A 27,594-nucleotide genomic window follows, 5' to 3' on the forward strand; every position below is an offset into this window, starting at 1 on the left:
AGGTAAGGAATGAGGAGGTTCTACGCAGAATCGGATAGGAAAGGAATATGTAGCAAACTCTGATAAGGAGAAGGGACAGGACGATAGGACATCTGATAAGACATGAGGGAATGACATCCATGGTAATAGAGGGAGCTGACGAGGGCAAAAACTGTAGAGGAAGACAGAGATTGGAATACGTCAAGCAAATAATTGAGGACGTAGGTTGCAAGTGCTACTCTGAGATGAAGAGGTTAGCACAGGCGGGCCGCATCAAACCAGTCAGAAAAAAGAAGAAAAAAAAAGTATGTATTCTGAAGTGCCAAAGAAACTGATACAGGCATGCGTATTCAAATACAGAGATACGTAAACAGGAAGAAGGCGGTGCTGCAGTTGTGAGATCGGTTACTGTTGCTGCAATGAAGGTTATAAGTGTTACGTGAGTTTGAACGGGGCGTTATAGCCAGCGCATGAGCGATGGGACACAGCATCTCCAAGGTAGCAATAAAATGGAGATTTCCTCGTACGACCATTTCACGAGTGTACTGTGAATATGAGGAATGCGGCAAAACATTACATCTCCGACATCGCTGCGGCCGGAAAAAGATCCTGCAGGAACGGAACCAATAACGACTGAAGAGAATCGTTCAACGTTCAAGCGATTCAAATGGCTCTAAGCTCTATGGGACTTAACATATGAGGTCATCAGTCCTCTAGACTTAGACTACTTAAACCTAACTAACCTAAGGACATCACACAAATCCAGGCCGGGGCATGGTTTGAACCTGCGACAGTAGGAGCAGTGCGGTTCGGCACTGAAGCGCCTAGAACCGATCGGCTCGTTCAACGTGACGAAAGAGCTACCCTTCCGGAAATTGCTGCAGATTTCAATACTGAGCCATTGACAAGTGTCAGAGTGCGAACCATTCAACGAAACATCATCGATATAGACATTCGGAGCCGAAGACTCACTCGTATACCCTTGATGACTGCACGACACTAAGCTTTATGCCTCGCCTAGGCCCATCAACACCAACACTGGACTGTTGATGACTGGAAACATGTTGCTTGGTCACACGAGTCTCGTTTCAAATTGTATCGAGCGAATGGACGTGCACAGGTATGGGGATACCCTCATGAATCCATGGACTCTGCATGTCAGCAAAGGGACTGTTCAAGCTGGTGCAGGCTCTGTAATGGTGCGGGCCATGCGCAGTTGGAGTGATGTGGGACCCCGGATACGTTTGGATACGACTCTGGCAGGTGAAAAGTAGGCACGCATCCTGTCTGATCACCTGCATCCGTTCATGTCCATTGTGCATTCCGACGGACTTGGGCAATTCCAGCAGGACAATGCGACACCCCACACATCCAAAACTGCTACAGAATCGCTCCAGGAACACTCTTCCGAGTTTAAACACTTCCGCTGGCCACCAGACTCCCCAGACATGAAAATTATTGAGCATATCTCGGATGCGTTGCAACCTACTGTTCAGGAGAGGTCTCAATCCCATCGTACTCTTCGGGATTTGTGGACAGCCCTGTAGGATTCATGGTGTCCGTTCCCTCCAGCAGACATTGTTGAGTCCATGCCACGTGGTGTTGCGGCAATTCTGCGCGTTCCCAGGAGCCCTACATCATACAAGGGAGCTGTGCCAGTTTCCTTGGCTCTTCACTGTTGAACACAGTCGTCCATAAACAGCGTCAAGATGTTTCCCACATTAGGCACTACATGGCAGGTCGAAACATTAATGATTCGCTTATAATAGCACAATGATTATTTTGAGGAGTTGTGGATTGTGTAGAACTGGTAGCAGGCGGTCATTTGACCGTCCATTGCTGACGGCGTTGAGGTGGTGTGTGTGTGTGTGTGTGTGTGTGTGTGTGTGTGTGTGCGCTAGCCAGTTGCACGGAATGTTACTAGTGATGCGGGTTGAGGAGAAGACCTGACAGAATGGCAGAAAGCAACCATCAACTTCGGGCCGTCGCTGACCACATTGTAAATGAAGTTTCCCGATTTTTTGGTTCGTTAACACCGACAAGTGTGGGAATTGTCGCAGAATCAACTGAACATCTCACACGTCCAAGTTGCTGGCAAGAATTATATACAGAAGACAGGTAAAGAAAATTGAGGATATGTTAGATGACGATCAGTTTGGCTTTAGGAAAGGCAAAGCCGCCATAGGGGCAGTTCGAACTTTGTAGGTGATAATGGAAACAAGACTGAAGAAAACTCAAGACATGTTCATAATATTTGACTACCTGCAGACAGCATTCGACCAGACACTCATCTCCCAAAGTCTGAGAAAAATAGTGGAAAGTTTTATGGTTAGATGGGTAATATACGATATGTACAAGAACATAGAGAGAGCAATAAGAGTGGACGGCCAAGAACGAAGTGATCGGATTAAAAAGGATCTAAGACAGGGATGTAGTCTTTCTCCCCAACCGTTCAATCTGTACATCGAAGAAGCAATGATGGAAATAAAAGAAAGGGTCAGGAGTAGCATTAAAATACAAGGTGAAGGGATATCAGTGATACGATTCGCTCATGACATTGCTATTCTGAGTGAAAGTGAAGAATAATTACACGATCTGCTGAAAAGAATGAACGGTCTAATGTGTAAATAATGTGGATTGAGAGTAAACAGAAAAAAAGACGAAAGGAATTGGAAGTATCAGGAATGAGAACAGTGAGAAACTTAACATCAGGACTAATGGTCACGAAGTAGAATTCTACCACCCAACAGCGAAATAACCAATGCAATCACCGACGGAACAAGGCGGACATCAAAAGCAGCCTAGCACTGGAAAAAAACGACGTTTCTGGCCAAGAGAAGTGCAGTAGCGTCAAACATACGCCTGAACTTGAAGAAATTTCTGAGAATGTACTTTTGGAGCACAACATTGAACAGTTGTGAAACATTAACTGTGCAAAAACCGTTACAGAGGAGAATCGAAGCGTTTGAGATGTGCTGCAGGCAAATGTCGAAAATTAGGTGGACTGATAAGGAGTAAGGAGGTTCTGCGCAGAAGTGGAGGGCAAAGGAGTATGTGTAAAACACTGACAAAAAAAGGGACAGGATGATGGGACATCTGTTAAGACATGAGGGAATGACTTCCGTAGTACCAGAGGGAGCCGCAGAGAGCAAAATCTGTAGAGGAAGACAGAGATTCGAACATATCCATCAAATGACTGAGGATTCAATAATTTAAAAAAAACCGCTGATGGTGTAACGTGCCTGAACGAATGGTACCATGGCGCAACAATACAGGTCGTAAAAACAACTTCACAGAATGGGAGCAGTGTGTCACGCCTTCTCAGTCAGTTGCAAACCAGAATTTTTGCTGTCACTGCATGTAGATCCAGTTTAGTTTCCATGTGAATATTGCAAAGGACATTTGGAATGACGAGATAACACTTTGCTTCGTTTCAAATGATGCAGGGTATCAACTGCAGCGATGGCCTGATGAGCCGATTGAGATTCAATGGGTGGAGTGTGTAGTCCAGGCCAGTGGTAGTTCTGTGATACTTGCTAGGTTTATTTCGCACTGTAATTTGCCCGGCTAGGGTGGCCGAGCGGTTCTAGGGCCTACAGTCTGGAACCGCGCGATCGCTGCGGTCGCAGGTTCGGATCCTGCCTCGGGCATGGATGTGTGTGATGTCCTTAGGTTACTTGGGTTTAAGTAGTTCTAGGGGACTGATGACCTCAGAAGTTAAGTCCCATAGCGCTCAGGGCCATTTGAACCACTTGAACCACTGTAATTTGGGGCCTTGCTTTCAGGTTACCATGAACACAAATCAGGACGTTTATTTGAACGTTGCCGGAGACCAAGAGCCTCTATTTCTTCTACATCTTCAAACATGTGTGATAGTGTCCAAAGATCACGGTGACAGGCCGAAGTCGGCAATGCAAATCAATATCACGGACATTAGCGGTGTCTCGCTGCAATTAGCAACGACGAATGGGAGAGGCTGAAGAAGACACACCCTCTCTCACAGCACTGCAGTGCCGTCGCACCGAGGTCAATATAGAGCCGAGCAAGAAAGCGCTCTGCCCAGTTCGCGACCCTATTTGACGCAGTGTAAATCATTGACTAGAACTAAAGGGTAGGACACGGCATACTTGAAAAATCTTGTGGACGCTCTTCCTTGGCGCACTGAAGCTATTGTCACGGCAAGAGCGCTACTGCTGAACAGCGTTAGCGTCATGTGGCCTGTGGGTGACAGGGTTTTGCCCAGTGTGGCTGTGTTACGTTAAACCTTCAGCACTAACCACGAATAGCGTCACGTCATAACTTGAGAGTGACGTTACAAAACACGCCGCCAGAAGCGCACATGAACACGTTGTTTAACAGAGAACAGTGAAAGTTGTGGCTAAATTGTGCTTCCCGTGTTATGGAATTTCCCTTTTGTGTCCATCGTCTGCTAACCCTTTCGCGAGTTGGATATACTTCCCACTAAATGTATTTCCTTATGGCGTTTAAGGGAATATATGTTACTACCTCTTCAAACCCCTGACCTCCAGCGGCAGTCTCTGTTGTGAAATATAGCATTGAGGGCAAGTGTATATTCCACCAAACAACGGCGTTTTGATGTTTCTTGGGAAGTATCATTACCACCAAATTAGTTTCTAGAAGGGGTTGGGAAGTACACTTAACGCAGAATTAATCTGTCATTTGTGGTCCTTGGGAAGCATACTTATCACCAACTTAGGGGAATCCCAATTCTTTATGGAATATGTCCTCCCACCTCTCTCTATGCCTGACATCTGGTGGTAATATACTGCATCAGGTGTATGGAAACTGGCACAACAATGACTTTCTCTTTGTCGAGGCATACTACAGTTGTCGGAACACATTGCAATATAGATTATTGTGATCTGTATCAGCTCATATCTTTATTGTATGATAAAGATGCCAGCATTGTTTTCGTATTGTGGTAAGCAAACTTCTAATTCGATTTTTTAAATAAAGTAAAATAAAACATGTAATTAAAACAGAAAACATTGTTGATTATTTTCTTAGGTGTAACGGAAACTCATAACAGCTCAAAAAGGGAATAGGGACACGTATTTACCACCACAGTATTAATACCTCACAGAGGTGTTGTGGCGGTGTACACTGAGGGGCCAAAATCTGGTACAGGCATGCGTATTCAAATACAGACATTTGTAAACGGGCAGAAGACGGCGTTTCGGTAGGCAACGCTTATATGGGACAGCAAGTGTTTGGCGCACTTGATACGTCTGCTGCCGCTGTCTCAATGGCAGGTTATCAAGATTTAAGTGAGTTTGAAAGCGGTGTTGTAGTCGGCGCACGAGCGATGGGACACAGCATATCCGAGGTAGCGATAAAATGATTTTCCCATAAGACCATTTCACGAGTGTACCTTGAATATCAGGAATACGGAAAACACAAAAGCTCTGATATCGTTGCGGCCGGAAAAAGATCCTAGAAGAACGGGACCAACGACTACTGAAAAGAATCGTTCAACGTGACAGAAGTGCTACCATTCCGCAAATTGCTGCAGATTTCAATGATGGGCCATTGACAAGTATCAGCTTGCGAACCATTCAACGAAACATCATCGATGTGGGCTTTCGGAGCTGAAGGCCCACTCGTGTACCCTTGATGACAGCACGACACGAATCTTTACGCTTCGCCTGGGCCCATCGACACCAACATTGGACTGTTGATGACTACAAACATGTTGCCTGGACGGATGAATGTCGTTTCAAATTGTATCGAGTGGATGGACGTGTACCGGTATGGAGACAATCTGATGAATCCATGCACCCTGCATGTCAGCAGGGGACTGTTCATGCTAGTAGAAACTCTGTAATAGTGTGCGGCGCGTGCAATTGGGATACGATTCTGGCAGGTGACACGTACGGAAGCATCCTGTCTGATCACCTACATGTATTCATGTCCATTGTGCAATCCGACGGATTTGGGCAATTCCAGCAGGACAATACGACTTAACTGCTACAGATTGGCTCCAGGAACACTCCTCGGAATTTAGACACTTCCGCTGGCCACCAAACTTCCCAGACATGAACATTATTGCGCATATCTGGGATCTCCTGCAACGTGCTGTTCAGAAGACATCTCCATCCACTCGCTCGCGGTCTCAAGGATTTATGGAAAGCTCTGCAGGATTCATTGTGTCAATTTCCTCCCGACCTATGTCAGACATTAGTCGGGTCCATGCCACGTCGTGTTGCGGCTCTTCTGCGTGCTCGCGGGGGTCCTACACGATGTTAGGCAGGTGTACCAGTTTCTTTGGTTCTTCAGGGTATAGCTTTTTGTCCTAAATCACAAAAATAAAATTATAGAAAAATAAATACAGTTGATCTCAATTATAACAGGGCAGTGCCAGCCGGGATGGCCGAGCGGTTCTACAGTCTGGACCTGCGCGACCGCTACAGTCGCAGGTTCGAATCCTGCCTCGGGCATGGCTGTGTGTGATGTCCTTAGGTTAGTTAGGTTTAAGTAGTTCTAAGTTCTAGGGGACTAATGACCTCAGAAGTTGTCCCATAGTTCTAAGAGCCATCTGAACCATAACAGGGCAGTAAGAAAGATCTTTACTGAGTTTGTATAAAAAGAACTGCACTCGCGGAAAGTTCATTACTTTGGAATTTGCTGTATACTGAGTTAATCTTAAAGAAAAAATATTGATGGTGTAAAATAGGTACATAGTCATAAAAAGGTGGAAAGGTTGTTTCGAAGATGTTAGTAGGTTTAACAGCCGTGACGGTCCGGAAATGAACAAAAAGGATAAGAGCGGTGAGCGATACAAAGTAGTACTTCTCGAATGCCATTCTAAGAATCTTACTAATTCAGTATTTATATGAATTGATAAACAACTGTCATCAGTGTACAGATAAGAGTTTGAAATCGTAAAACTGGTCGACTAATGCATAAATGTCCATAACAAAATGTGTTGATGCAAAATACGAGCGGAATGAGTTTTGGGCTGGATTACTGTATTATCAGAATGTTTCAGTTGCGAGCAAAATTTTACCGCTACAGCGTAGAAAGACAGTGAATATTATTCTGCTGTTAAATTGACTTGTGTTGGCGTGAGCCTGACTGGTGTTTCAATAAACTAGCAGAGAGAACTAATTAAAATTCCGGTGCCTGCGATGTGCATGTACAGCCTTACTTACGCAGTTCATGTAACGCAGGTTAATGTAACTCCTGTCCAATTCCAGAAATGCTGTACTGTCAGTTTAGAGAAACGTTTGAAAACCAACGTACATCATTGTCTGCAGCGAGTACGAACATCCAGAAAACAGTAAATTGACTGAAACTGGGAAATACTAAACCGGTGCGCCATATTGCAATTACTTGTCACACAACTTGTGGAAGCCGCAAATCGACTTTCGGTAATTGTTTTTGCCGTCATATTTACAGATGATTCTCGAAACGATTCTGTTAGGCCTATCCAAGATTGCTTTGTCGAAAGTCGGCAATTTCAAATGAATGCTGTCAATGAATTACACTACTGGTCATTAAAATTCCTACACCAAGAAGAAACAGATGAGAAACGGGTATTCATTGGACAGATATATTATACTAGAACTGACATGTGATTACATCTTCACGCAATTTGGGTGCATAGATCCTGAGAAATCAGTACCCATAACAACCACCTCTGGCCGTAATAACGGCCTTGATACGCCTGGGCATTCAGTCAAACAGAGGTTGGATGGTGTGTACAGGTACAGCTGCCCATGCAGCTTCAACACGATACCACAGTTCATCAAGAGTAGTGACTGGCTTATTGTGATGAGCCAGTTGCTCGGCCACCATTGACCAGACGTTTTAAATTGGTGAAAGATCTGAGAATGTGCTGGACAGGGTAGCAGTCGAACATTTTCTGTATCTGGAAAGGCCCGTACAGGACCTGCAACATGCGGTCGTGCATTATCCTGCTGAAATGTAGGGTTTCGCAGGGATTGAATAGAGGGTAGAGCCACGGGTCGTAACACATCTGAAACGTAACGTCCACTGTTCAGAGTGCCGTCAATGCGAACAAGAGGTGACCGAGACGTGTAACCAATGGCACCCCACAGCATCACGCCAGATGATACGCCAGTATGGCGATGACGAATACACGTTTCGAATGTGCGTTGACCGCGATGTCGGCAAATACGGATGCGATCATCATGATGCTGTAAACAGAACCTGGATTCATCCGAAAAAATGACGTTTTGCCATTCGTGCACCCGATTCGTCGTCGAGTACACCATCGCAGGCGCTCCTGTATGTGATGTAGCGTCAAGGGTAACCGCAGCCACGGTCTCCGAGATGATACTCCGTGCCGCTGCAAACGTCTTCGAACTGTTCGTGCAGATGGTTGTTGTCTTGCAAAAGTCCCCATCTGTTGACTCAGGGATCGAGACTTGGCTACACGATGCGTTACAGCCATGTGGATAAGATGCCTGTCATCTCGACTGCTAGTGATACGAGGTCGCTGGGATCCAGCACGGCGTTCCGTATTACCCTCCTGAACGCACCTATTCCATATTCTGCCAACAGTCATTGGATCTCGACCAACGCGAGCAGCAATGCCGCGATACCATAAACCGCAATCGCGATAGGCTACAATCCGACCTTTATCAAAGACGGAAACGTGATGGTGCGCATTTCTCCTCCTTACACGAGGCATCACAACAACATTTCACCAGGCAACGCCGGTCAACTGCTATTTGTATGTGAGAAATCGGTTGGAAACTTTCCTCATGTCAGCACGTTGTAGGTGTCGCCACCGGCGCCAACCTTGTGTGAATTCTCTGAAAAGCTGATCATTTGCATATCACAGCATCTTCTTCCTGTCGGTTACATTTCGCGTCTGTAGTAAGTCATCTTTGTGGCGTAGTAATTTAATGGCCAGTAGTGTAGTTCCCCCATTTCGTGTGTGAGAAGATGGTGGGTTAACACTGAGCTGTGGGGGAATCGGTGACGCCAATGATTTCCCTTCTAGTCGGGGCAGCAACCCAGGTTATTCTGGCATGCGAGTTTTCTCTTTGGTTTCCTCTTCTGGCCGCTATTTAAGCTCAGTGTTACTGGCAATGTGATACTCTCCCGGATGATCGTCCCTCCATTTACTCCTCCCCCCCCCCCCCCCTCCATGAACTATGGACCTTGCCGTTGGTGGGGAGGCTTGCGTGCCTCAGCTACTACAAACAGCATAGTGAACGCATTATTGTGGCCAAGATAGACACAAAGCCACGCCTACTACAGTAGTACAAGTTTATATTCCAGCTAGCTCTGCAGATGACGAAGAAATTGAAGAAGTGTATGATGAAATAAAATAAATTATTCAGATAGTGAAGGGAGACGAAAATTTGTCATGGCTGACTGGAATTCGGTAGTAGGAAAAGGAAGAGAAGGAAACGTAGTAGGTGATATGGACTGGAGCAAAGAAATGAAAGAGGAAGCCGCCTGGTAGAATTTTGCACAGAGCACAACTTAATCATAGCTAACACTTGGTTCAAGAATCATAAAAGAAGGCTGTATACATGGAAGAAGCCTGGAGATACTGATAGGTTATAGATAGATTATATAATGGTATGACAGATTTCGGAACCAGGTTTCAATTGTAAGACATTTCAAGGGGCAGATGTGGACTCTGACAACAATCTATTGGTTATGAAGTGTAGATTAAAACTGAGGGAACTACAAAAAGGTGCTAAATTAAGGAGATGCGACCTGGTTAAACTGAAAGAACCAGAGGTTGTAGAAAGTTTCAGGGAGAGCATAAGGGACCAATTGAGAGGAATGGAGGAAAGAAATACAGTAGAAGAAGAATGGGTAGCTCTGAGGGATGAAGTAGTGAAGGCTGTAGAAGATCAAGTAGGTAAAAAGATGAGGGCTAATAGAAATCCGTGGGTAACAGAAGAAATATTGAATTTAATTAATGAAAGCAGAAAATATAAAAATATAGTAGATGAAGCAGGCAAAAAGGAATACAAACGTCTCAAAAATGAGATCGACTGGAAGAGCAAAATAGCTAAGCAGGGAGGGCTGGAGGACAAATGTGAGGATGTAGAAGCTCATCTCACTAGGGGTAAGATAGATACAGCCTACAGGAAAATTAAAGAGACCTTTGGAGAAAAGAGAGCCACTTGTATGAATATTAAGAGCTCAGATGGAAACCCAGTTCTAAGCAAAGAAGGGAAGGTGTAAAGGTGGAAGGAGTATATAGAGGGTTTATACAAGGGCGATGTACTTGAGCACAATGTTCTGGAAATGGAAGAGGATGCAGATGAAGATGAAATGGGAGATACGACACTGCGGGAAGAGTTTACAGAGCACTGAAAGACCTGAGTCGAAACAAGGCCCCGGGAGTAGACAACATTCCATTAGAACTACTGACGGCCTTGGGAGAGCAAGTCATGACAAAACTCTACCATCTGGTGAGCAAGATGTATGAGACAGGCGAAATACCATCAGACGTCAAGAATAATATAATAATTGCAATCCCAATGAAAGCAAGTGTTGACAGATGTGAAACTTACCGAACTATCAGTTTAATAAGTCACAGCTGCAAAATACTATCGCGAATTCTTTACAGACGAATGGAAAAACTGGTAGAAGCGGACCTTGGGGAAGATCAGTTTGGATTCCGCAGAAATGTTGGAACACACGAGGCAATACTAACCTTACGTCTTATCTTAGAAGAACGATTAAGGAAAGGTAAACCTACGTTTCTAGCATTTGTAGACTTAGAGAAAGCTTTTGACAATGTTGACTGGAATACTCTCTTTCAAATTCTAAAGGTGGCAGTGGTAAAATACAGGGAGCGTAAGGCTATTTACAATTTGTACAGAAACCAGATGGCAGTTATAAGAGTCGAAGGGCATGAAAGGGAAGCAGTGGTTGGGAAGGAAGTGAGACAGGGTTGTAGCCTCTCCCCGATATTATTCAATCTGTATATTGAGCAAGCAGTAAAGGAAACAAAAGAAAAATTTGGAGTAGGTATTAAAAATCAGGGAGAAGAAATAAAAACTTTGAGGTTTGCCGATGACATTGTAATTCTGTCAGAGACAGCAAAGGACTTGGAAAAGCAGTTGAACGGAATGGACAGTGTCTTGAAAGGAGGATATAAGTTGAACATCAACAAAAGCAAAACGAGGATAATGGAATGTAGTCAAATTAAATCGTGTGATACTGAGGGAATTAGATTAGGAAATGAAACTCTTAAAGTAATAAAGGAGTTTTGCTATTTGGGGAGCAAAATAACTTATGATGGTCGAAATAGAGAGGATATAAAATGTAGACTGGCAATGGCAAGGAAAGCGTTTCTGAAGAAGTGAAGTTTGTTAACATCGAGTATATATTTAAGTGTCAGGAAGTCGTTTCAGAAAGTATTTGTATGGAATGTAGCCATGTATGGAAGTGAAACATGGACGATAAATAGTTTGGACAAGAAGAGAATAGAAGCTTTCGAAATGTGGTGCTACAGAAGAATGCTGAAGATTAGATGGGTAGATCACATACTTAATAAGGAGGTATTGAATAGAATTGGGGAGAAGAGGAGTTTGTGAGACAACTTGACAAAAAGAAGGGACCGGTTGGTAGGACATGTTGTGAGGCATCAAGGGATCACAAATTTAGCATGGAAGGGCAGCGTGGAGGATAAAAATCGTAGAGGGAGACCAAGAGATGAATACACTTAGCAGATTCAGAAGGGAGTAGGTTGCAGTAGGTACTAGGAGATGAAGAAGCTTGCACAGGATAGAGTAGCATGGAGAGCTGCATCAAACCAGTCTCAGGACTGAAGACCACAACAACAACAACATGAACTATGATTCTCTCTCCCTCTATCCTTTTCGGCTGCTCCCTCTTAGCCCCTCTCCCCCTTCCCTCCTGTTTCTCCTCCTTGACCCCATTCTCTGCCCCCAAGTCCTTTTTCTTTCCCCTCCTCTGTCTTTCCCGCTGCTGTAGGGCTGAGTCGTCGCTGCGGCAGTGGGCAGTGACGTCGTGGGACGCCCGGAGTGTCGAGGTTCTCTCAGCAGAGCCACGGGAGTGGCGATCGTCGGCCCCATCCGACCCCCAACTATGACAACTGGAGGTGCTGGCGCGGCAGATCGGCCTTCGCAGCGTGCTGGCGCCCCGTCTGAGCCGCCGCCTTCAACGAGTCGGCCATCGACCACGGACTTCGAGTTGGAGGAAGAAGACGGTGAAACCATCACGAATATAGACTTCTTGCCAGAGAAGAGTGCAGCCAGTGCACCGCAAGACCTTGATGGCAGGCGTCGCAAACGGGCGATTTCCACAGCACAACACGGCGCTAAACAGGGTCCCGAGGAGAGGAGGCAGCCAACCGTCTCAACTGCCGGAGGCAGAAGACGCGCCATCCCAGACGCCACCTGGACAGCCGACACGTCTCGACACAAAATGGCTGCTCGGACGGCGAAGGAGAGACTGCCCCCACCACCGGGCGGTCTCATCGACGGCCGCCGCCTGTCGTCTATGAGGTGGCCAAAGACCAGAAGGGCTTCCTGCAGCTCCTGAGGCAGTGGACGACTCCAGACTTCAGCTTGCGAGCTGCTTCGGAGAACCTCGTGCTGCTGCAGGTCTCGAACGTGCAGTATTACATCGAGGGGACGAGCGAGGCGTCGAACCGGGGCCTACACTGGTACTCGCACGCCGCCGTCCCCGAGAGACTGCTCAAGGTACTCCTCGGTGGCTGAGCCGGACTTGCTGACGCGCGCGGGTCTCACGTCACACACAAAGAGGCGCCTTCCCTGATGGTGATCGCCACCGACACACCAGCGAACAGGCGGCTCTACTAGCTGAAGAGGGTGGCCAACACCACGGTCACTACTCGGAGCGTCAAACAGAAGACGGGACTTGTCCAGTGCTGCCAGGGGATGGGACGTCGTGAAGTGCGCCGGCGCCCACCCAAGTAGGCTCTGCCCACTTCCGAGGTCGCACTGCGGCGGCTCGCAGATGGCGAGCTATCGTGGCTGGGGAGTGTTCAGAGCCGCGGGCAGCAGCTACAGAGGAGTGCTAGCCGCTCCCTCAGCCGTCCGCGCCCAGGCGCAAAACCTGCGAGGCGGCAGGGGACCAGGGTCCCACAAACGCCAGACGACGACGGCTTCGCGAAGCCGAGACGCAAGCACACCGCCAGCGCTGTGGTGCTTGCAACAGCCGCCAACGTAGGCGCCAACAACCGCTTCTCCGACCTCACCGAGGATGGTGGGGCGACTACAGAGAATCAACAGGAGAAGAAGGCGCCACCACCACCGCCTATCGTAATCAAATAGACGTGTGCCTTCGAAACCTTCGAAGAGCAGGTAAGATCGGTCGTAAGTGGCAACTTCAGAGCTCTCGTGACAGGAGGCGAGTTGTACAAAGTTGTCACACACACGACTGATGACTACAAAGGGCTCATGGACTTCGCGAAGAAGGAGGGCCTGCACTGGTTCACCTACTCTTCGGAGCCGGTGAAAACGCTGAAGGTGGTCTTCCGCAAGCTCCCCTTCAGCACAGACCCAGCTTACCTAAAAGAGCTGCTGAAAGTCATGGGCTACAACATTCGTGCTACGTCACGAATGGAGTCGCCAAAGGGCAACTCCGACACACCGCTCTTCCTGGCCATCCTCGACGACAACGTGAAAAATAGGAAGATTATCCAGATCAATAGAGTGGGCAGTGTCGGGGCTACGGTTGAAAAAGTCCGCAGAAGAGGAAGTTCTGCGCAGTGCTTTAACTGCCACGGCGTCGACCACATCGCGAAGTTCTGGCAAATGCCTCCACAATGCGTGAAGTGTGCGGAAGCACACGTCAGTCGGGAGTGTACAATCCCAGAGACGGACCCACCACGCTGCTGCAACTGCCTGGAGCAACACGTGGCGAACTACGGTGGCTGCAGCGCCTTCGAGCGCGCAGCCGCAAACCAGAGGGGACGGATGGCCCCTTCGAGGCCAGTTCAGCAGGGAACGAGCTACGCGACGGCAACGAGAGCAACACCAGCCGGGCCAACGCCACGACGTCCAGACGCAGCCAGGCGGAGCACGCTGCTGCCGCGGCAGACGCGGCTGGGGGCAGAGCGACACCAGCAGACACCTGCCAGAACGGGCCAGGGACGCCGTAGGAGGGATCGACGGCCGCCACGGCCCGCCGCCGACCCACAAACCGCCGAACGAGCCCAACAGAGGACACCGCGTCCGGAGGAAGCATCTGCGACAACCGAAGCACCGGAACTCGAGGCGATGCTGAACGAGTTTAAGCAGCTCGTTATGCAGATTCCTCAGCTCATAGTGGCTGCAGTGCAAGCGGCCACCCAGGCCGACACCACAACAGCAACTCCAACGCCCAGACATGGCTAACACGTCAATACTGGGGCTTACAGCCTGCGTCTGGAACGCAAACAGCATCCGCACACAAGAAGGCGAGTTCCGGCAGTTTCTGCGCGACGAGGCAGTGGACGTTTGCCTCGTCACGGAAACTCACCTGAAAGCTGGTGTCAGCGTGCGGGCACCAAAATAGCGCTCCTACCGCACAGACAGAGAAGCGGCGGGAGGTGGAACGGCCGTGTACGTGAAAACATAATTGCGACACCATCCTATACAACTTCCAGAGCTGGCGACGGTGGAAGCGACTGGCGTCGCTGTCAGTACGTTCGTCGCAGCATACCGACCACCGAGAGGGACAGTACAACCGGCACACTTGGAAGCGCTGCTGGCAATGCGTGGCAGCCTCTTCATTGGCGGCGACTTGGACGCCAAACGCTCGCAATGGAACTCCCGAGTGACGAACAACAGCCAGGAACGACGATGCGACTGTGGTAGGGCCTACACGACCTCCTCGACGTCGCCATCTTCAGGGGGGCCGCCCACAACGCAGTCGCTTCTACCCGTTGTGCCCTGTCGCCAGATCACTTGCCAGTGATATTCGACACGGACACAGATGGGGTAGCACCACCGGAGAGCCGCATGCCGCTGCATAACACCGTCTGGGAGCACTTCCAAGTGCACCTGGCACAGACAGTCGCCGCCACGCCGGACCCGGAGGTAATGGGAGCAGTGGCGGCCATCGCAGCAACCACGCGCCTAACGCTGCAGGCAGCAGACGCAGCCACGGGACTACTCCCGCCAGCTGCCTTCTGACACCATAGACGCTATCAGGAAGAAGAATAGGCTCTTCCGTGACTGGCACGTCACAAGAGACCCCGCCACGAAGCGAACCGGCGCCGCCGCCACATTGCGGCAGCAGTAGCAGACCAGCGAAACCGAGACTGGGCGGGCCTGATTTCAACGCTCAGGATCGGTGATGGCAGCGCACGGAAAACCACGGAGAGCTTCCTGCGGCGCCGCCAACGCATTCCCCGCTGCAGGTGGGGCGTGGCGTCTTCGCAGAACCAGAAGCCAAAGCCAGCGTACTAACCGACACATTTGCGGCAAAATTCACGCCGCTGGAAGGCGTCGTCGACGAAGAACACGAAGAGCGGCTCCCCGCCTACCTGGCCGCCAGAGCGGACGATGACGAAGAAATAACCGAAGAGGAGGTGCAATAGCAACTCGCCCTGCTGCCAGCCAGGGAGGCGGATGGTTGCGACGACGTAACTGACGCGCTGCTCAACGAATTGCCGCCTGGCGCAGTCCGCGCCCTGACTTGTATTTTCAACGCCATCTTCAAGAGCTGCAGCTACCCGTCGGCGTGGAAACACGCTGAGGTGGTGGCCATCCCAAAATCGGGGAAAGACAATAGGCTGGCCCAGAATTACGGGCCAATCAGCCTCCTGCCTTCCCCCTCAAAGGTGTTTGAACGCCTGTGCGCGAGAAGGTTGCACGACCACGTCAGGGAAGAAGGGCTGCTTCCCGACGAGCAGTTTGAGTTCCGCCGAGGACACTCGACACGACAACAGCTGCTGCGACTCGCGGAGCAGGCTATGGCGGTGCTAGAGCGTCGTGAATACCGAGGGGCGGTGCTACTGGACGTCGCCGGCGCCTTCGACTGCACAACGGCCTCCTGTACAGATTACTCGCGCAGGGAGTGACAGTGTCGCACGCCCGCCTGTTCCTGTCGTACCTCTATGAACGCACCTTCCACGTGCGAGTCGACGGTGGGACGTCCACAGCACGCTCCATCAGAGCGGGAGTACCACAGGGGTCCGTACTCGGCCCCATACTGTACTGCCTCTTCACCACAGACGTCCCGGAAACTCCTGCGTCGCCGCCCGCAGCTCGCCTGCGACAAGTTCGGAGTATGGGTCAGCAAATGGTGGTGAAGAAGGTGCGAGCCGGCGTCAGGACGGTGCAGATCAAGGGTGGCCCCACACCGTGGTCAGATACTGGTCGATACCTCGGCGTTACCCTCGACAGGCGTCTGACGTGGAAAGCGCATATTCGGGAGGTGCGGGCAAAGCCGCTGGCCAGGATGCGCCTGCTGTACCCGCTGGTGAACCCAGAAACGACACTACCTCCAGACTGCGGCAGAACTATCTAACACTAATCAGGCCGGTGTTGGAGTACACTGCCGTTGTCTGGGAAAACGCGGCCGACACTTCAGTGAAAATGGTCGAGACCGTGCAGAACAAAGCCCAGACTCGCACTGCACCTGCCACGCGATTTCCCGACGAGGGAATTGCGCGAACTTGCCGGAATACCGCCGCTCAAACAGCGCTTCCGGCAAGCAGCGGCAAGATTTTACGCGACAACGAGTGAATCCGACAACCGACTCGTCAGGGGACTTTGAAATCGAGTCCACTGCCGACCGACCACACTCTGGCCGGACCTGCTGCGCGAGTATCGACCACGCACCAACAGCAAAAGAAGAAGACGTTGCTAGTCACAACCAGGCGACAGTTGGAGAAAGAGATGGAAGAAGAACATATAGGCAGTTGTAGGGACAGCAGCGTAGGCTGCTTAACCTACGTATGAACTAGGCAAGAAGCCTAATAGAAGTCACGGCAGGAGCAACGACGAGGTCGACGCTGGCAGCTGCAGGAGCCAACGACGGCCCCACTGCCGAGGGGAACAGAAGAAGGCGCACACCTGAGGAAGAGCGCGTTGACCCCCTCAAGGGGAAAATGCGCAAAGAGGACGTCACAACACCGGGGGGCGGCAGGAGTGGCAACACGCCAGCCGCCGCCCGTCACTCTGCTGCACCACGGCAAGGCGCTGCAACTGCAGCGCGAGACGGAACTCTGGTTGCAGCCGTCTGCGCACTACCTGTGGCGATCGACGAGGTCGCACACCTCGCCGACACGCTGCTAAGTGTTGCAGAGTCAACGCTGACGGCCACACCAGCGGCCGCCAAACAGCAGCCGCGGCGAGGCGCGGGGCGCCGGGAGATGTACCGCCGGCCCGCCCTGGGCCTGCTCAGTCGTCCGCACATGCGGGCAACACACAAGTCAACAAACACCTGAGAAGGGCGGCGCGAAGACGAGAAACAAACGTGAAGGCTCAGCCAACGCAACAAAACTGAAGACTTGGAGGCGATGCAAGAACTCCGCCCATCCAGGGGAAGAGGGGGTCCCTGATGAAGATGCTCGAGCGCGCTCCACTCCTCTCTCGCGTCCGCCATTCTCCCCCTTTTTCTGTGCCCTCTGCCTCCATCGGATCCCCCCCTTTCCACCCCCCTTTCCCCCCTCATCTGTCCGGGTCCTCTTCCCTCCCCATCGCCCCACGGCAGTGCTTTCTGTGAGCGATCAGTGTTGTGCGTCCTCTTTTTACAGAAACCAGACTGTCGTCTTGGCAGAAGAGCCAACACCGTGTTACTAGGGGAGGCCGAAATGCACGCGTTTTAACTCACGCAGGCTGGCGTGAGGAGGGAAGGACTAGACTGACTTGAGGTCTGGAACATGGCAAGGAATTAGAATTCAGAAAGCGGACGTAATTAGTTTGATACTTAACTTTAATCCATTAATGATGAACGTCGCTCTTGACGGTACATGATTGACATTATTGTCTGTTCAGAATTCATTCTAATTACTGAATATGGCGCCTTGCTAGGTCGTAGCAAATGACGTATACTAACGGACCGCGGCCGATTTAAAGGCTACCACCTAGCAAGTGTGGTGTCTGGCGGTGACACCACAGTCACCATGTATTTTCATAGTGCCTGTCTATTAAGGTGATGTGAGTCTTTGTTTACCGCTCCGGAGCGCTAGAGGTGGTGCTTGTTCGTGGAATAGGCGTAGGTTCTGTTGTGGAGTCTCGCAGTGACCGTTATGTGGAGCGTCGGTTGCTCGCGGCGCCGTTTTATGATTTGAGAAGTGTGTCGCTACCAGTCTGCTGGTGTTGGCCTCTAATGTACCAGCAAGAGTGTATTCACAGTGGTACGACATGATGCTGGATGCCTAAGTGCGCCATGTGGAGTCTCGTCTCTTGCTGATACTAACAATTGGCACCCGCTATTTTTTTTAAAATTCTTTATATCATACATAATAACCCACCACCCGCTATTTTATTTGAAGTGGCTTTGGCGATCAATGAAATCGTCATTTGTGTTCACAGCCGGAAACAGTGTTTGACTGTGATTATCCCCACTGAGCCGGAAATAAGGAATTCGCTCTTGGTTCTGGTACATATACAGGGTGCTCCATTGATAGTGACCGGGCCAAATATCTCACGAAATAAGCATCAAACGAAAAAACTACAAAGAACGAAACTCGTCTAGCTTGAAGGAGGAAACCACATGGCGCTATGGTTGGCCCGCTAGATGGCGCTGCTATTGCTCAAATGGATATCAACTGCGTTTTTTTTAAAATAGTAACCCCCATTTATATTACATATTCGTGTAGTACGTAAGAAAATATGAATGTTTTAGATGGACCACTCTTTTCGCTTTGTCATAGATGGCGCTGTAACAGTCACAAACGTATCAGTACGTGGTATCACATAACATTCCGCCAGTGCTGATGGTATTTGCTTCGTGATACACTACCCGTGTTAAAATAGACCGTTTACTAATTGCGGAAAAGGTCGATATCGTGTTGATGTATGGCTATTGTGATCAAAATGCCCAAAGGGCGTGTGCTATGTATGCTGATCGGTATCTTGGACGACATCATCCAAGTGTCCGGACCGTTAGCCGGATAGTTACGTTATTTAAGGAAACAGGAATTGTTCAGCCATTTGTGAAACGACAAGCACGACCTGCAACAAATGATCATGCCGAAGTAGGTGTGTTAGCTGCTGTCGCGTCTAATCCGCACATCAGTAGCAGACAAACTGCGCGAGTATCGGGAATCGAAAACGTCGGTGTTGAGAATGCTACATCAACATCGATTGCATATTTCTGTGCACCAGGAATTCCAAGGCGACGACTTTGAACGTCGTGTACGGTTCTGCCACTGGGCACAAGAGAAATTACGGGACGATGACAGATTTTTTGTACGCATTCCATTTAGCGACGAAGCGTCATTCACCAACGGCGGTAACGTAAACCGGCATAATATGCACTACCTACCAACGGAAAATGCACGATGGCTGCGACAAGTGGAACATCAGCGACCTTAGCTGGTTAATGTATGGTGCGGCATTATGGGGGAAGGATAATTGGCCCCCATTTTATCGATGGCAATCTAAATGGTGCAACGTATGCTGATTTCCTACGTAATTTTCTATCGATGTTACTAGAAGATGTTTCACTGCATGACAGAATGACGTACTTCCAACATGATGGATGTCCGACACATAGCTCGCGTGCGGTTGATGCGGTATTCAATAGCATATTTCATGATAGATGAATTAATCGTCGAAGCATGGCCCGCACATTCACTGGATCTGACGTCCCCGGATTTCTTTCTGTGGGGAAAGTTGAAGGATATTTGCTAACGTGATCCACCTACAACGCCTGACAACATGGGTCACCGCATTGTCAATGCATGTGCGAACATTACGGAAGGCGAACTATTCGCTGTTGAGAGGTATGTGGGTACACGTATTGTGAAATGCATTGTGCTTGACGGACATCATTTTGAGCATTTATTGCATTAATGTGGTATTTACAGGTAATCACGATGTAACGGCACGAGTTCTCAGAAATGATAAGTTCACAAAGGTACATGTATAATATTGGAACAACCGCAATAAAATGTTCAAACGTACCTGCGTTCTGTATTTTACTTTACAAAACCTACCTGTTGCCAACTGTTCGTCTGAAATTGTGAGCTATATGTTCGTGACTATTACAGCACCATCTATCACAAAGCGAAGAAAGTGGTCCAACTAAAACATTTATATTTCTTTACGTACTACACGAATATATAATAAAAAATGGGGATTCCTATTTTTAAAAACGCAGTTGGTATCCGTTTGACCTACGACAGCGCCATCTAGCGGGCCAACCATAGCGCCATCTGGTTTCCCCCTTCAAGCTAGACAAGTTTCGTTCTTTGCAGGTTTTTCGTTTGACGCTTATTTCGTGAGCTATTTGGCCTGGTCACGATCAATGGATCACCCTGTATACTGAACAGTGGTGTTCAGAGTATAAAACACTGCCCAGTGACGAGACTACTATGCGTGAGCATGTGAAACCTGCGTGAGTTATTCTAACACAGTGCGCAGGCCATGTTTTTTTTAAAAAAAAAATTTATTAATACAGTGGGCTTCTAATGTACTTTAGTACCTTGTGATTTATACTGTTTTCTCCGTTTGAAGGGGCCGTGACATTCGTGTCTTGTATCATAGTTTTAATATTCTTGACTTTGACAGGCCGTTAACTTCTCTTTTTAACATGTTTAATCCTAGTTATGCATCCTTCGTGGACTCACATTTTAATTTGCACCTGACGATGTGACATACGTCCTGAAACCGGGTAGTGCTTCCCTTCTCGGAAATACGTAACTTCTCTGTTCCACCATCATGCCGGTCTTGGACGTCAAAATCACCTGAATAACAATAACAAAACTAGCTGCTATATTTGAATCTACATCGTTTATTCTTATTAACACATGCTAACAGCTTCGACACCAACTGGTGTTATCTCCAGGTCCAAAGTGTAACCTGCTATCTACAACCGTTATGATGTGCAATGAAAATAATCGTATGCAGCAGGCCAAAAGTAACTGTGTTGCCTATCTTCCGTGGTTGTCATCTGGCCATGCTGCCCTTGTTATTGCCACGAAAAGTACGAAATAGAGTTAATTTTGGCCCGCTGCTTACAATTCTGTTCATTGCACATCATAACGGTTGTGGATATCGGGTTTTCTTAAATGGTGTCGAAACTGGTAGCATGTGCTAAAAATAATAAACGACGAACATTCAAATGCAGCCGCTGGTTTTGTTATCATTATTCACTTACTTCGTCCCTCTTTCGTTGATGGATTACCAAAGAGTCAAAATCACCGTTCTTGTAGCGTTGAAACCATTTCCTTCTTTCACTAGAAGGTGTCTCACCCAGCGTTTTATGAGCCTCAGCAGCAGAGTCTTTAATGTTAAAGCATAAAATTAAAATTTCCCGCAAATGACAAGAATTCGGCTCCTAAGTTGACATTCTCAATCGAGAATGCAATCACAAATCGACTAATAGTTTGACGCTGTTACGTTTACACGTGCGTAAGCTTGTTATATGACACCTACGATCTACACGCTGCACCACCATTGGCCCCTATTGCTATCTATTGCAAAACGGCAGAAGCAAGTTGTAGACCTAATAACCGTATCTAAGTATAAAAAACTAGCATTGTACCTATTTATGTCCGTTTCACATATTGTAGGCCGGTAGACAGATTTGAACCAGACATCAAACTTGATACACTATTTGGAAAGAAGCAATTTTGTGAGGAGGGACGCAATCAACTAACCCCCAATATTGTAATTCTCTTGTGTCTGACTGGAACGTCCATTTCAGGAATCATATACAACGTTTAGAGTTGACTTTCATCTTACTTTAGGTTTCTTGAAGATGTATGAGACAGGCGAAGTACTCTCAGACTTCAAGAAGAATATAATAATTCCAATCCCAAAGAAAACATGTGCTGAGAGATGTGAAAATTACCGAACAATCAGTTTAATAAGCCACGGATGGAAAATACTAACGCGAATTCTTTAAAGACGAATGGAAAAACTGGTAGAAGCTGACCTCGGGGAAGATCAGTTTGGATTCCGTAGAAATGTTAGAACACGTGAGTTAATACTGACCCTACGACTTATCGTAGAAGAAAGGTTAAGGAAAGGCAAAGCTATGTTTCTAGCATTTGTAGACTTAGAGAAAGCTTTTGACAATGTTGACTGGAATACTCTCTTTCAAATTCTGAAGGTGGCAATTGTAAAATACAGGGAGCGAAAGGCTATTTACATTTTGTACAGAAACCAAATGGCAGTTATAAGAGTCGAGGAACATGAAAGGGAAGCAGTGGTTGGGAAGGGGGTGAGACACGGTTGTAGGCTCTCCCCGATGTTATTCAATCTGTATATTGAGCAAGCAGTGAAGGAAACAAAAGGAAAATTCGGAGTAGGTATTAAAATCCATGGAGAAGAAATAAAAACTTTGAGGTTCGCCGGTGGCATCATAATTCTGTCAGAGACAGCAAAGGATTTGGAAAAGCAATCGAACGGAATAGATAGTGTCTTGAAAGGAGGATATAAGATGAACATCAACAAAAGCAAAACGAGGATAATGGAATGTAGACGAATTAAGTCGGTTGATGCTGAGAGAATTAGATTAGGAAATGAGACTCTTAAGGTAGTAAAGCAGTTTTTCTATTTGGGGAGCAAAATAAATGATGATGGTCGAAGTAGAGAGGATATAAAATGTAGACTGGCAATGGCAAGGAAAGCATTTCTGAAGAGGAGAAATTTGTTAACATCGAGTAAAGATTTAAGTGACAGGAAGTCGTTTCTGAAAGTATTTGTATGGAGTGTAGCCATGAATGGAAGTGAAACATGGACGATGAATAGTTTGGACAAGAAGAGAATAGAAGATTTGAAATGTGGCGCTACATCAGTGACACATGGGAGCTCCAGACGGCAAAAATCATCCATTACGGGAATAGACAATCTCGACGATTTTTGCCTGTTATCGAGGTGGATACTGGCAAGATATTGCTGCCGGTATTGAAAGACTTTCGAGAACTTCTTAAAGTCAAGCTTGAAGTCGGATAACAAACGACAAAAACAATTTTCCATGTAAAAAAGATCACCAATATTCCCATTTTCTTTCCCTTCACTCGTACTGCGAAATCGTTCTTCTAGCCAAAATGCACGATTCTGTGCGGTATTAAATTGATTCTCGCCGAATACACACCGCTAGTCCAGCTTTTGTGATGTCTTTCTGTATCTATCGTCATCAATATTTTACGAAATGATACGTTTTGCGTGGATTGCTGCCAAAATGTGTGATGAGAGAGAACATTTAATGCATGTAACCCAATTTTACGTAATCGTAAAAAATTTTGCGTCTTTAACGTGTGCAAGATGCCGGCAATATTAATGCTACCCCAGGTTCTACGACGAATATCAACCCAGCATACATAAATCATCAGCCATAAAATAATCAAAGTATCTACATTTACATACGAAACTCTCGTGTATAATTTAAAATTATTTTCTGATAATGTAATACTGCTATCTAATATTTTCCTTAGCCTTTCTTTTTCTTGTTGTTTTCTTCAGTCCTGAGACTGGTTTGATGCAGCTCTCCATGTACTCTATCCTGTGCAACCTTCTTCATCTCCCAGTGCCTACTGCAACCTACATCCATCTGAATCTGCTTAGTGTATTGATCTCTTGGTCTCCCTCTACGATTTTTACCCTCCACGCTCCCCTCCAATACTAAATTGGTTATCCCACGATGTCTCAGGACATGTCCTACCAACCGATCCCTTCTTATTGTCAAGTTGTCTCACAAACTCCTCTTCTCCCCACTTCAATGCCTCCTCGATAGTTATGTGATCTACCCATCTAATCTTCAGCATTCTTCTGTAGCACCACATTTCGAAAGCTTCTATTCTCTTCTTGTCCAAACTATTTATTGTCCATGTTTCACTTCCATACATGGCTACACTCCATACAAATACTTTCAGAAACAACTTCCTGACACTTAAATCTATACTCGATGTTAACAAATTTCTCTTCTTCAGAAACGCTTTCCCTGCCATTGCCAGTCTACATTTTATATCCTCTCTACTTCGACCATTCTCAGTTATTTTGCTCCCCAAATAGCAAAACTCCTTTACTACTTTAAGTGTCTCATTTCCTAATCTAATTCTCTCAGCATCACACGACTTAATTCCATTATCCTCGTATCGCTTTTGATGATTTTTATCCTATATCCTCCTTTCAAGACATTGTCCATTCCGTTCAACTGCTCTTCCAAGGCCTTTGCTGTCTCTGACTGAATTACAATGTCATCGGCGAACCTCAAAGTTTTTATTTCTTGTCCCTGGATTTTAATACCTACTCCTTTAGAATTTGAAAGAGAGTATTCCAGTCAACATGCTCGAAAGCTTTCTCTAAGTCTACAAATGCTAGAAACGTAGGTTTGTTTGCCTTTCCTTAATCTATTTTCTAACACATTCTTTTTCATAATTCTCATAGAATAGTTAGTAAATACAATATAGTGAACATTATTCTGATTTATCTGCTGTGTATGTAACGTAAAAGTAGAAAATAAAAAAATAAAAATAATTTCGCATCAGGACGCGCTCCAAGACGCTCACATTACCGTTCAGCACTCTTTCGGATAGACAACCGCTGTCTCGAAACTACGCTAATGAAAGTGGCTCGTGCCTCACCTGCCCCAAGCCAAAAATGCTTTGTTTTCCTAAACGCTTGGAGATATGGAGCATGCACTTCTGTCAGTTTCTGTTCTTACAAAAAGCTGCATATCTGTGGCGATGTCTGTGATGACCAGTAGGTGCACGCCCGCTACCACATACATGACTTGTTAACATAAACGTTTGCAGACTCGCTAGAAGTAGCTTATAGCTGATGCAAGTCGCGTCCATAGGCTTCAGTGGTCGCAATGTTCCCTGCATACTGTGAGGTGGCCGTTCACAGTATTGCCCCAACACGCCCCCCTTTCATCGTCGACTGCCATTGTCACCTCCATTACTGCACCGTCTGCGCAGGAAGGAGCAGTTATTTTGTGCGCACTCCACGCAGTCTGTGTCATTTGGGGCATTTTCGAGTGATACTGCAAAATACACTACTGGCCATTAAAATTGCTACACCAACAAGAAATGCATACGATAAACGGGTATTCATTGGACAAATATACTAGAACTGACATGTGATTACATTTTCGCTCAATTTGGGTGCATAGATCCTGAGAAATCACTGCCAAGGACAATGACCTTTGACCGTAATAATGGTCTCGATACGCCTGGTCATTGAGTCAAACAGAACTTGGATGGTGTGTACAGGTACAGCTGCCCATGCAGCTTCAACACGATACCACAGTTCATCAAGAGTAGTGACTGGCGTATTGTGAAGAGCCAGTTGCTCGGCCACCATTGACCAGACGTTTTCAATTGCTGAGAGATCTGGAGAATGTGCTGGCCAGGGCAGCAGTCGAACATTTTCTGTATCCAGAAAGGCCCGTACAGGACCTGCAACGTGAGGTCGTGCATTATCCTGCTGAAATGTAAGGTTTCGCGGGGATCGAATGAAGGTTAGAGCCACGGGTCGTAACACATCTGATATGTAACGTCTGCTGTTCAAAGTGCCGTCAATGCGAACAACAGGTGACCGAGACGTGTAACCAATGGCACCCCATACCATCAGGCCAGGTGATAAGCCAGTATGACGATGACGAATACTCTCTTCCAATGTGCGTTCACAGCGATGTCGCCAAATACGGATGCGACCATCTTGTTACTGTAAACAGAACCTGGATTCATCCGAAAAAATTACGATTTGCCGTTCGCGCACCCAGGTTGCTCATTGATTACACCATCGAAGGCGCTCCTGTCTGTGATGCAGCGTCAAGGGTATCTGCAGCCATGGTCTCCGAGCTGGGAGTCCATGCTGCAGTAAACGTCGTCGAACTGTTCGTGCAGATGGTTGTTGTCTTGCCAACGTCCCCATCAATTGACTCAGGGATCGAGACGTGGCTGTACGATCCGTTACAGCCATGCAGATAAGATGCCTGTCATCTCGACTGCTAGTGATACGAGGCCGTTGGGATCCAGCACGGCGTTCGGTATTACCCTCCTGAACCCACCGATTTCATATTCTGCTAACAGTCATTGGATCTCGACAACGCGAGCAGCAATGTGGGGATACGATAAACCGCAATCGCGATAGTCTACAATAAGACCTTTATCAAAGTCGGAAACGTGATGGTACGCATTTCTCCTCCTTACACGAGGCATCACAACAACGTTTCACCAGGCAACGCAGGTCAACTTATGTTTGTGTATGAGAAATTGGTTGGAAACTTTCCTCATGTCAGTACGTAGTAGGTGTCGCCACCGGCACCAACCTTGAGTGAATGATCTGGAAAGCTAATAATTTGCATATCACAGCATCTTCTTCGTGTCGGTTAAATTTCTGTAGCACGTCATCTTCGGGGTGTAGCAATTTTGATGGCCAGTAGTGTATTTTGCTTCAGCACATGTTAGACTTCAAAATCCTCCGACATGCATATGCCTGCGGAAGCAAATTCGTTTACAGTATCGCTTGAAAATAACCCAAAGACCGAAATTGCAAATTATAAAATAAATAATTTCAACAGTCAACGGCAAATATGATGTCCTTTAAAGAGCTGTACTTTACTGTGAACCCCAACCGTGGGAAGTTAATCTGCTGTTATCATTCGCCAATATAACGACCGCATCTTCGAAGGAACATTAATCCCGAAGCTTTCGTCGAGTCCTCGCGTAGTTGGAAATTTAAAGTGTTCGTGAAAGTAGAAGAACAGAAAATTGGAATGTGCCTCAAAGTGAATATGTGCAGTATAAGCAAAAAACCACCCAGCAGAGAGACTTCACCTCACGCAACCTGCATCGGCGGCAGGTGCATTCCAGTCAGAGAGTGACAAGTTGGCCAGAGGCACTCACCCAGGAGGCTGCAGCTGGAGGTGACGCCGGCAGCGTTGACGAGGACGTCGACGCCGCCCAGGGTGTCGTCCGCCCAGCGGAAGGTCGCCTCGACCGCCTCGTCCTCGGTCACGTCGAGCTGGCGCGGCACCAGCTGGCCCGGCAGCGACAGCTGGCACACCTCCTGAGACAGCTCCTGCACCCACCACCACCAGTGTGTGTCAGTGAGGACGCTCCAGGCCACGCACCATTTGGACAACTTTAGAAAACACCGTGGCTGGAGACGTGTCAAAGCAAACGAGCACCTTGGGCACTGCCTCAGACAGCCCCTGCACCCACTGCCGTCTCAGGAACAGTCCAGACTACACTCCATTTGCACAACTCGAGGAAACACCATGTGTAATCAAGTCTAGAGATGTGTAAGTGTAATGTAGCAGCTGGGACACCTCCTGAGACAGCTCCTGCAGCCACCAGCACCAGTGTGTGTCAGCGGGGACGCTCCAGGCCACGCTCAATTGGACAACTTTAGAAAACACCGTGGCTGGAGACGTGTCAAAGCAAATGAGCACCTCGGGCACCGCCTCAGACAGCCCCTGCATCCACCACCGTCTCAGCGACAGTCCAGACTACACTTCATTTGCACAGCTCGAGGAAACACCATGTGT

The 27,594-nt window shown here is 47.6% G+C and overlaps 1 protein-coding gene across 1 annotated transcript in view; it reads right to left on the reverse strand.

Moving 5' to 3' along the window:
• The window catches only part of LOC126291426 (dehydrogenase/reductase SDR family member 11-like), a 362,658-nt gene that overhangs the window by 169,171 nt on the left and 165,893 nt on the right, over nucleotides 1-27,594 (reverse strand). The window contains exon 2 of the mRNA XM_049984942.1: nucleotides 26,951-27,125. Coding sequence (XP_049840899.1) covers nucleotides 26,951-27,125 — 175 coding nt within the window. The remainder of the gene's footprint in view (nucleotides 1-26,950; nucleotides 27,126-27,594) is intronic.

This window comes from Schistocerca gregaria, chromosome 9, assembly GCF_023897955.1.
Source record: "Schistocerca gregaria isolate iqSchGreg1 chromosome 9, iqSchGreg1.2, whole genome shotgun sequence".
Lineage (NCBI taxonomy): Eukaryota > Metazoa > Arthropoda > Insecta > Orthoptera > Acrididae > Schistocerca > Schistocerca gregaria.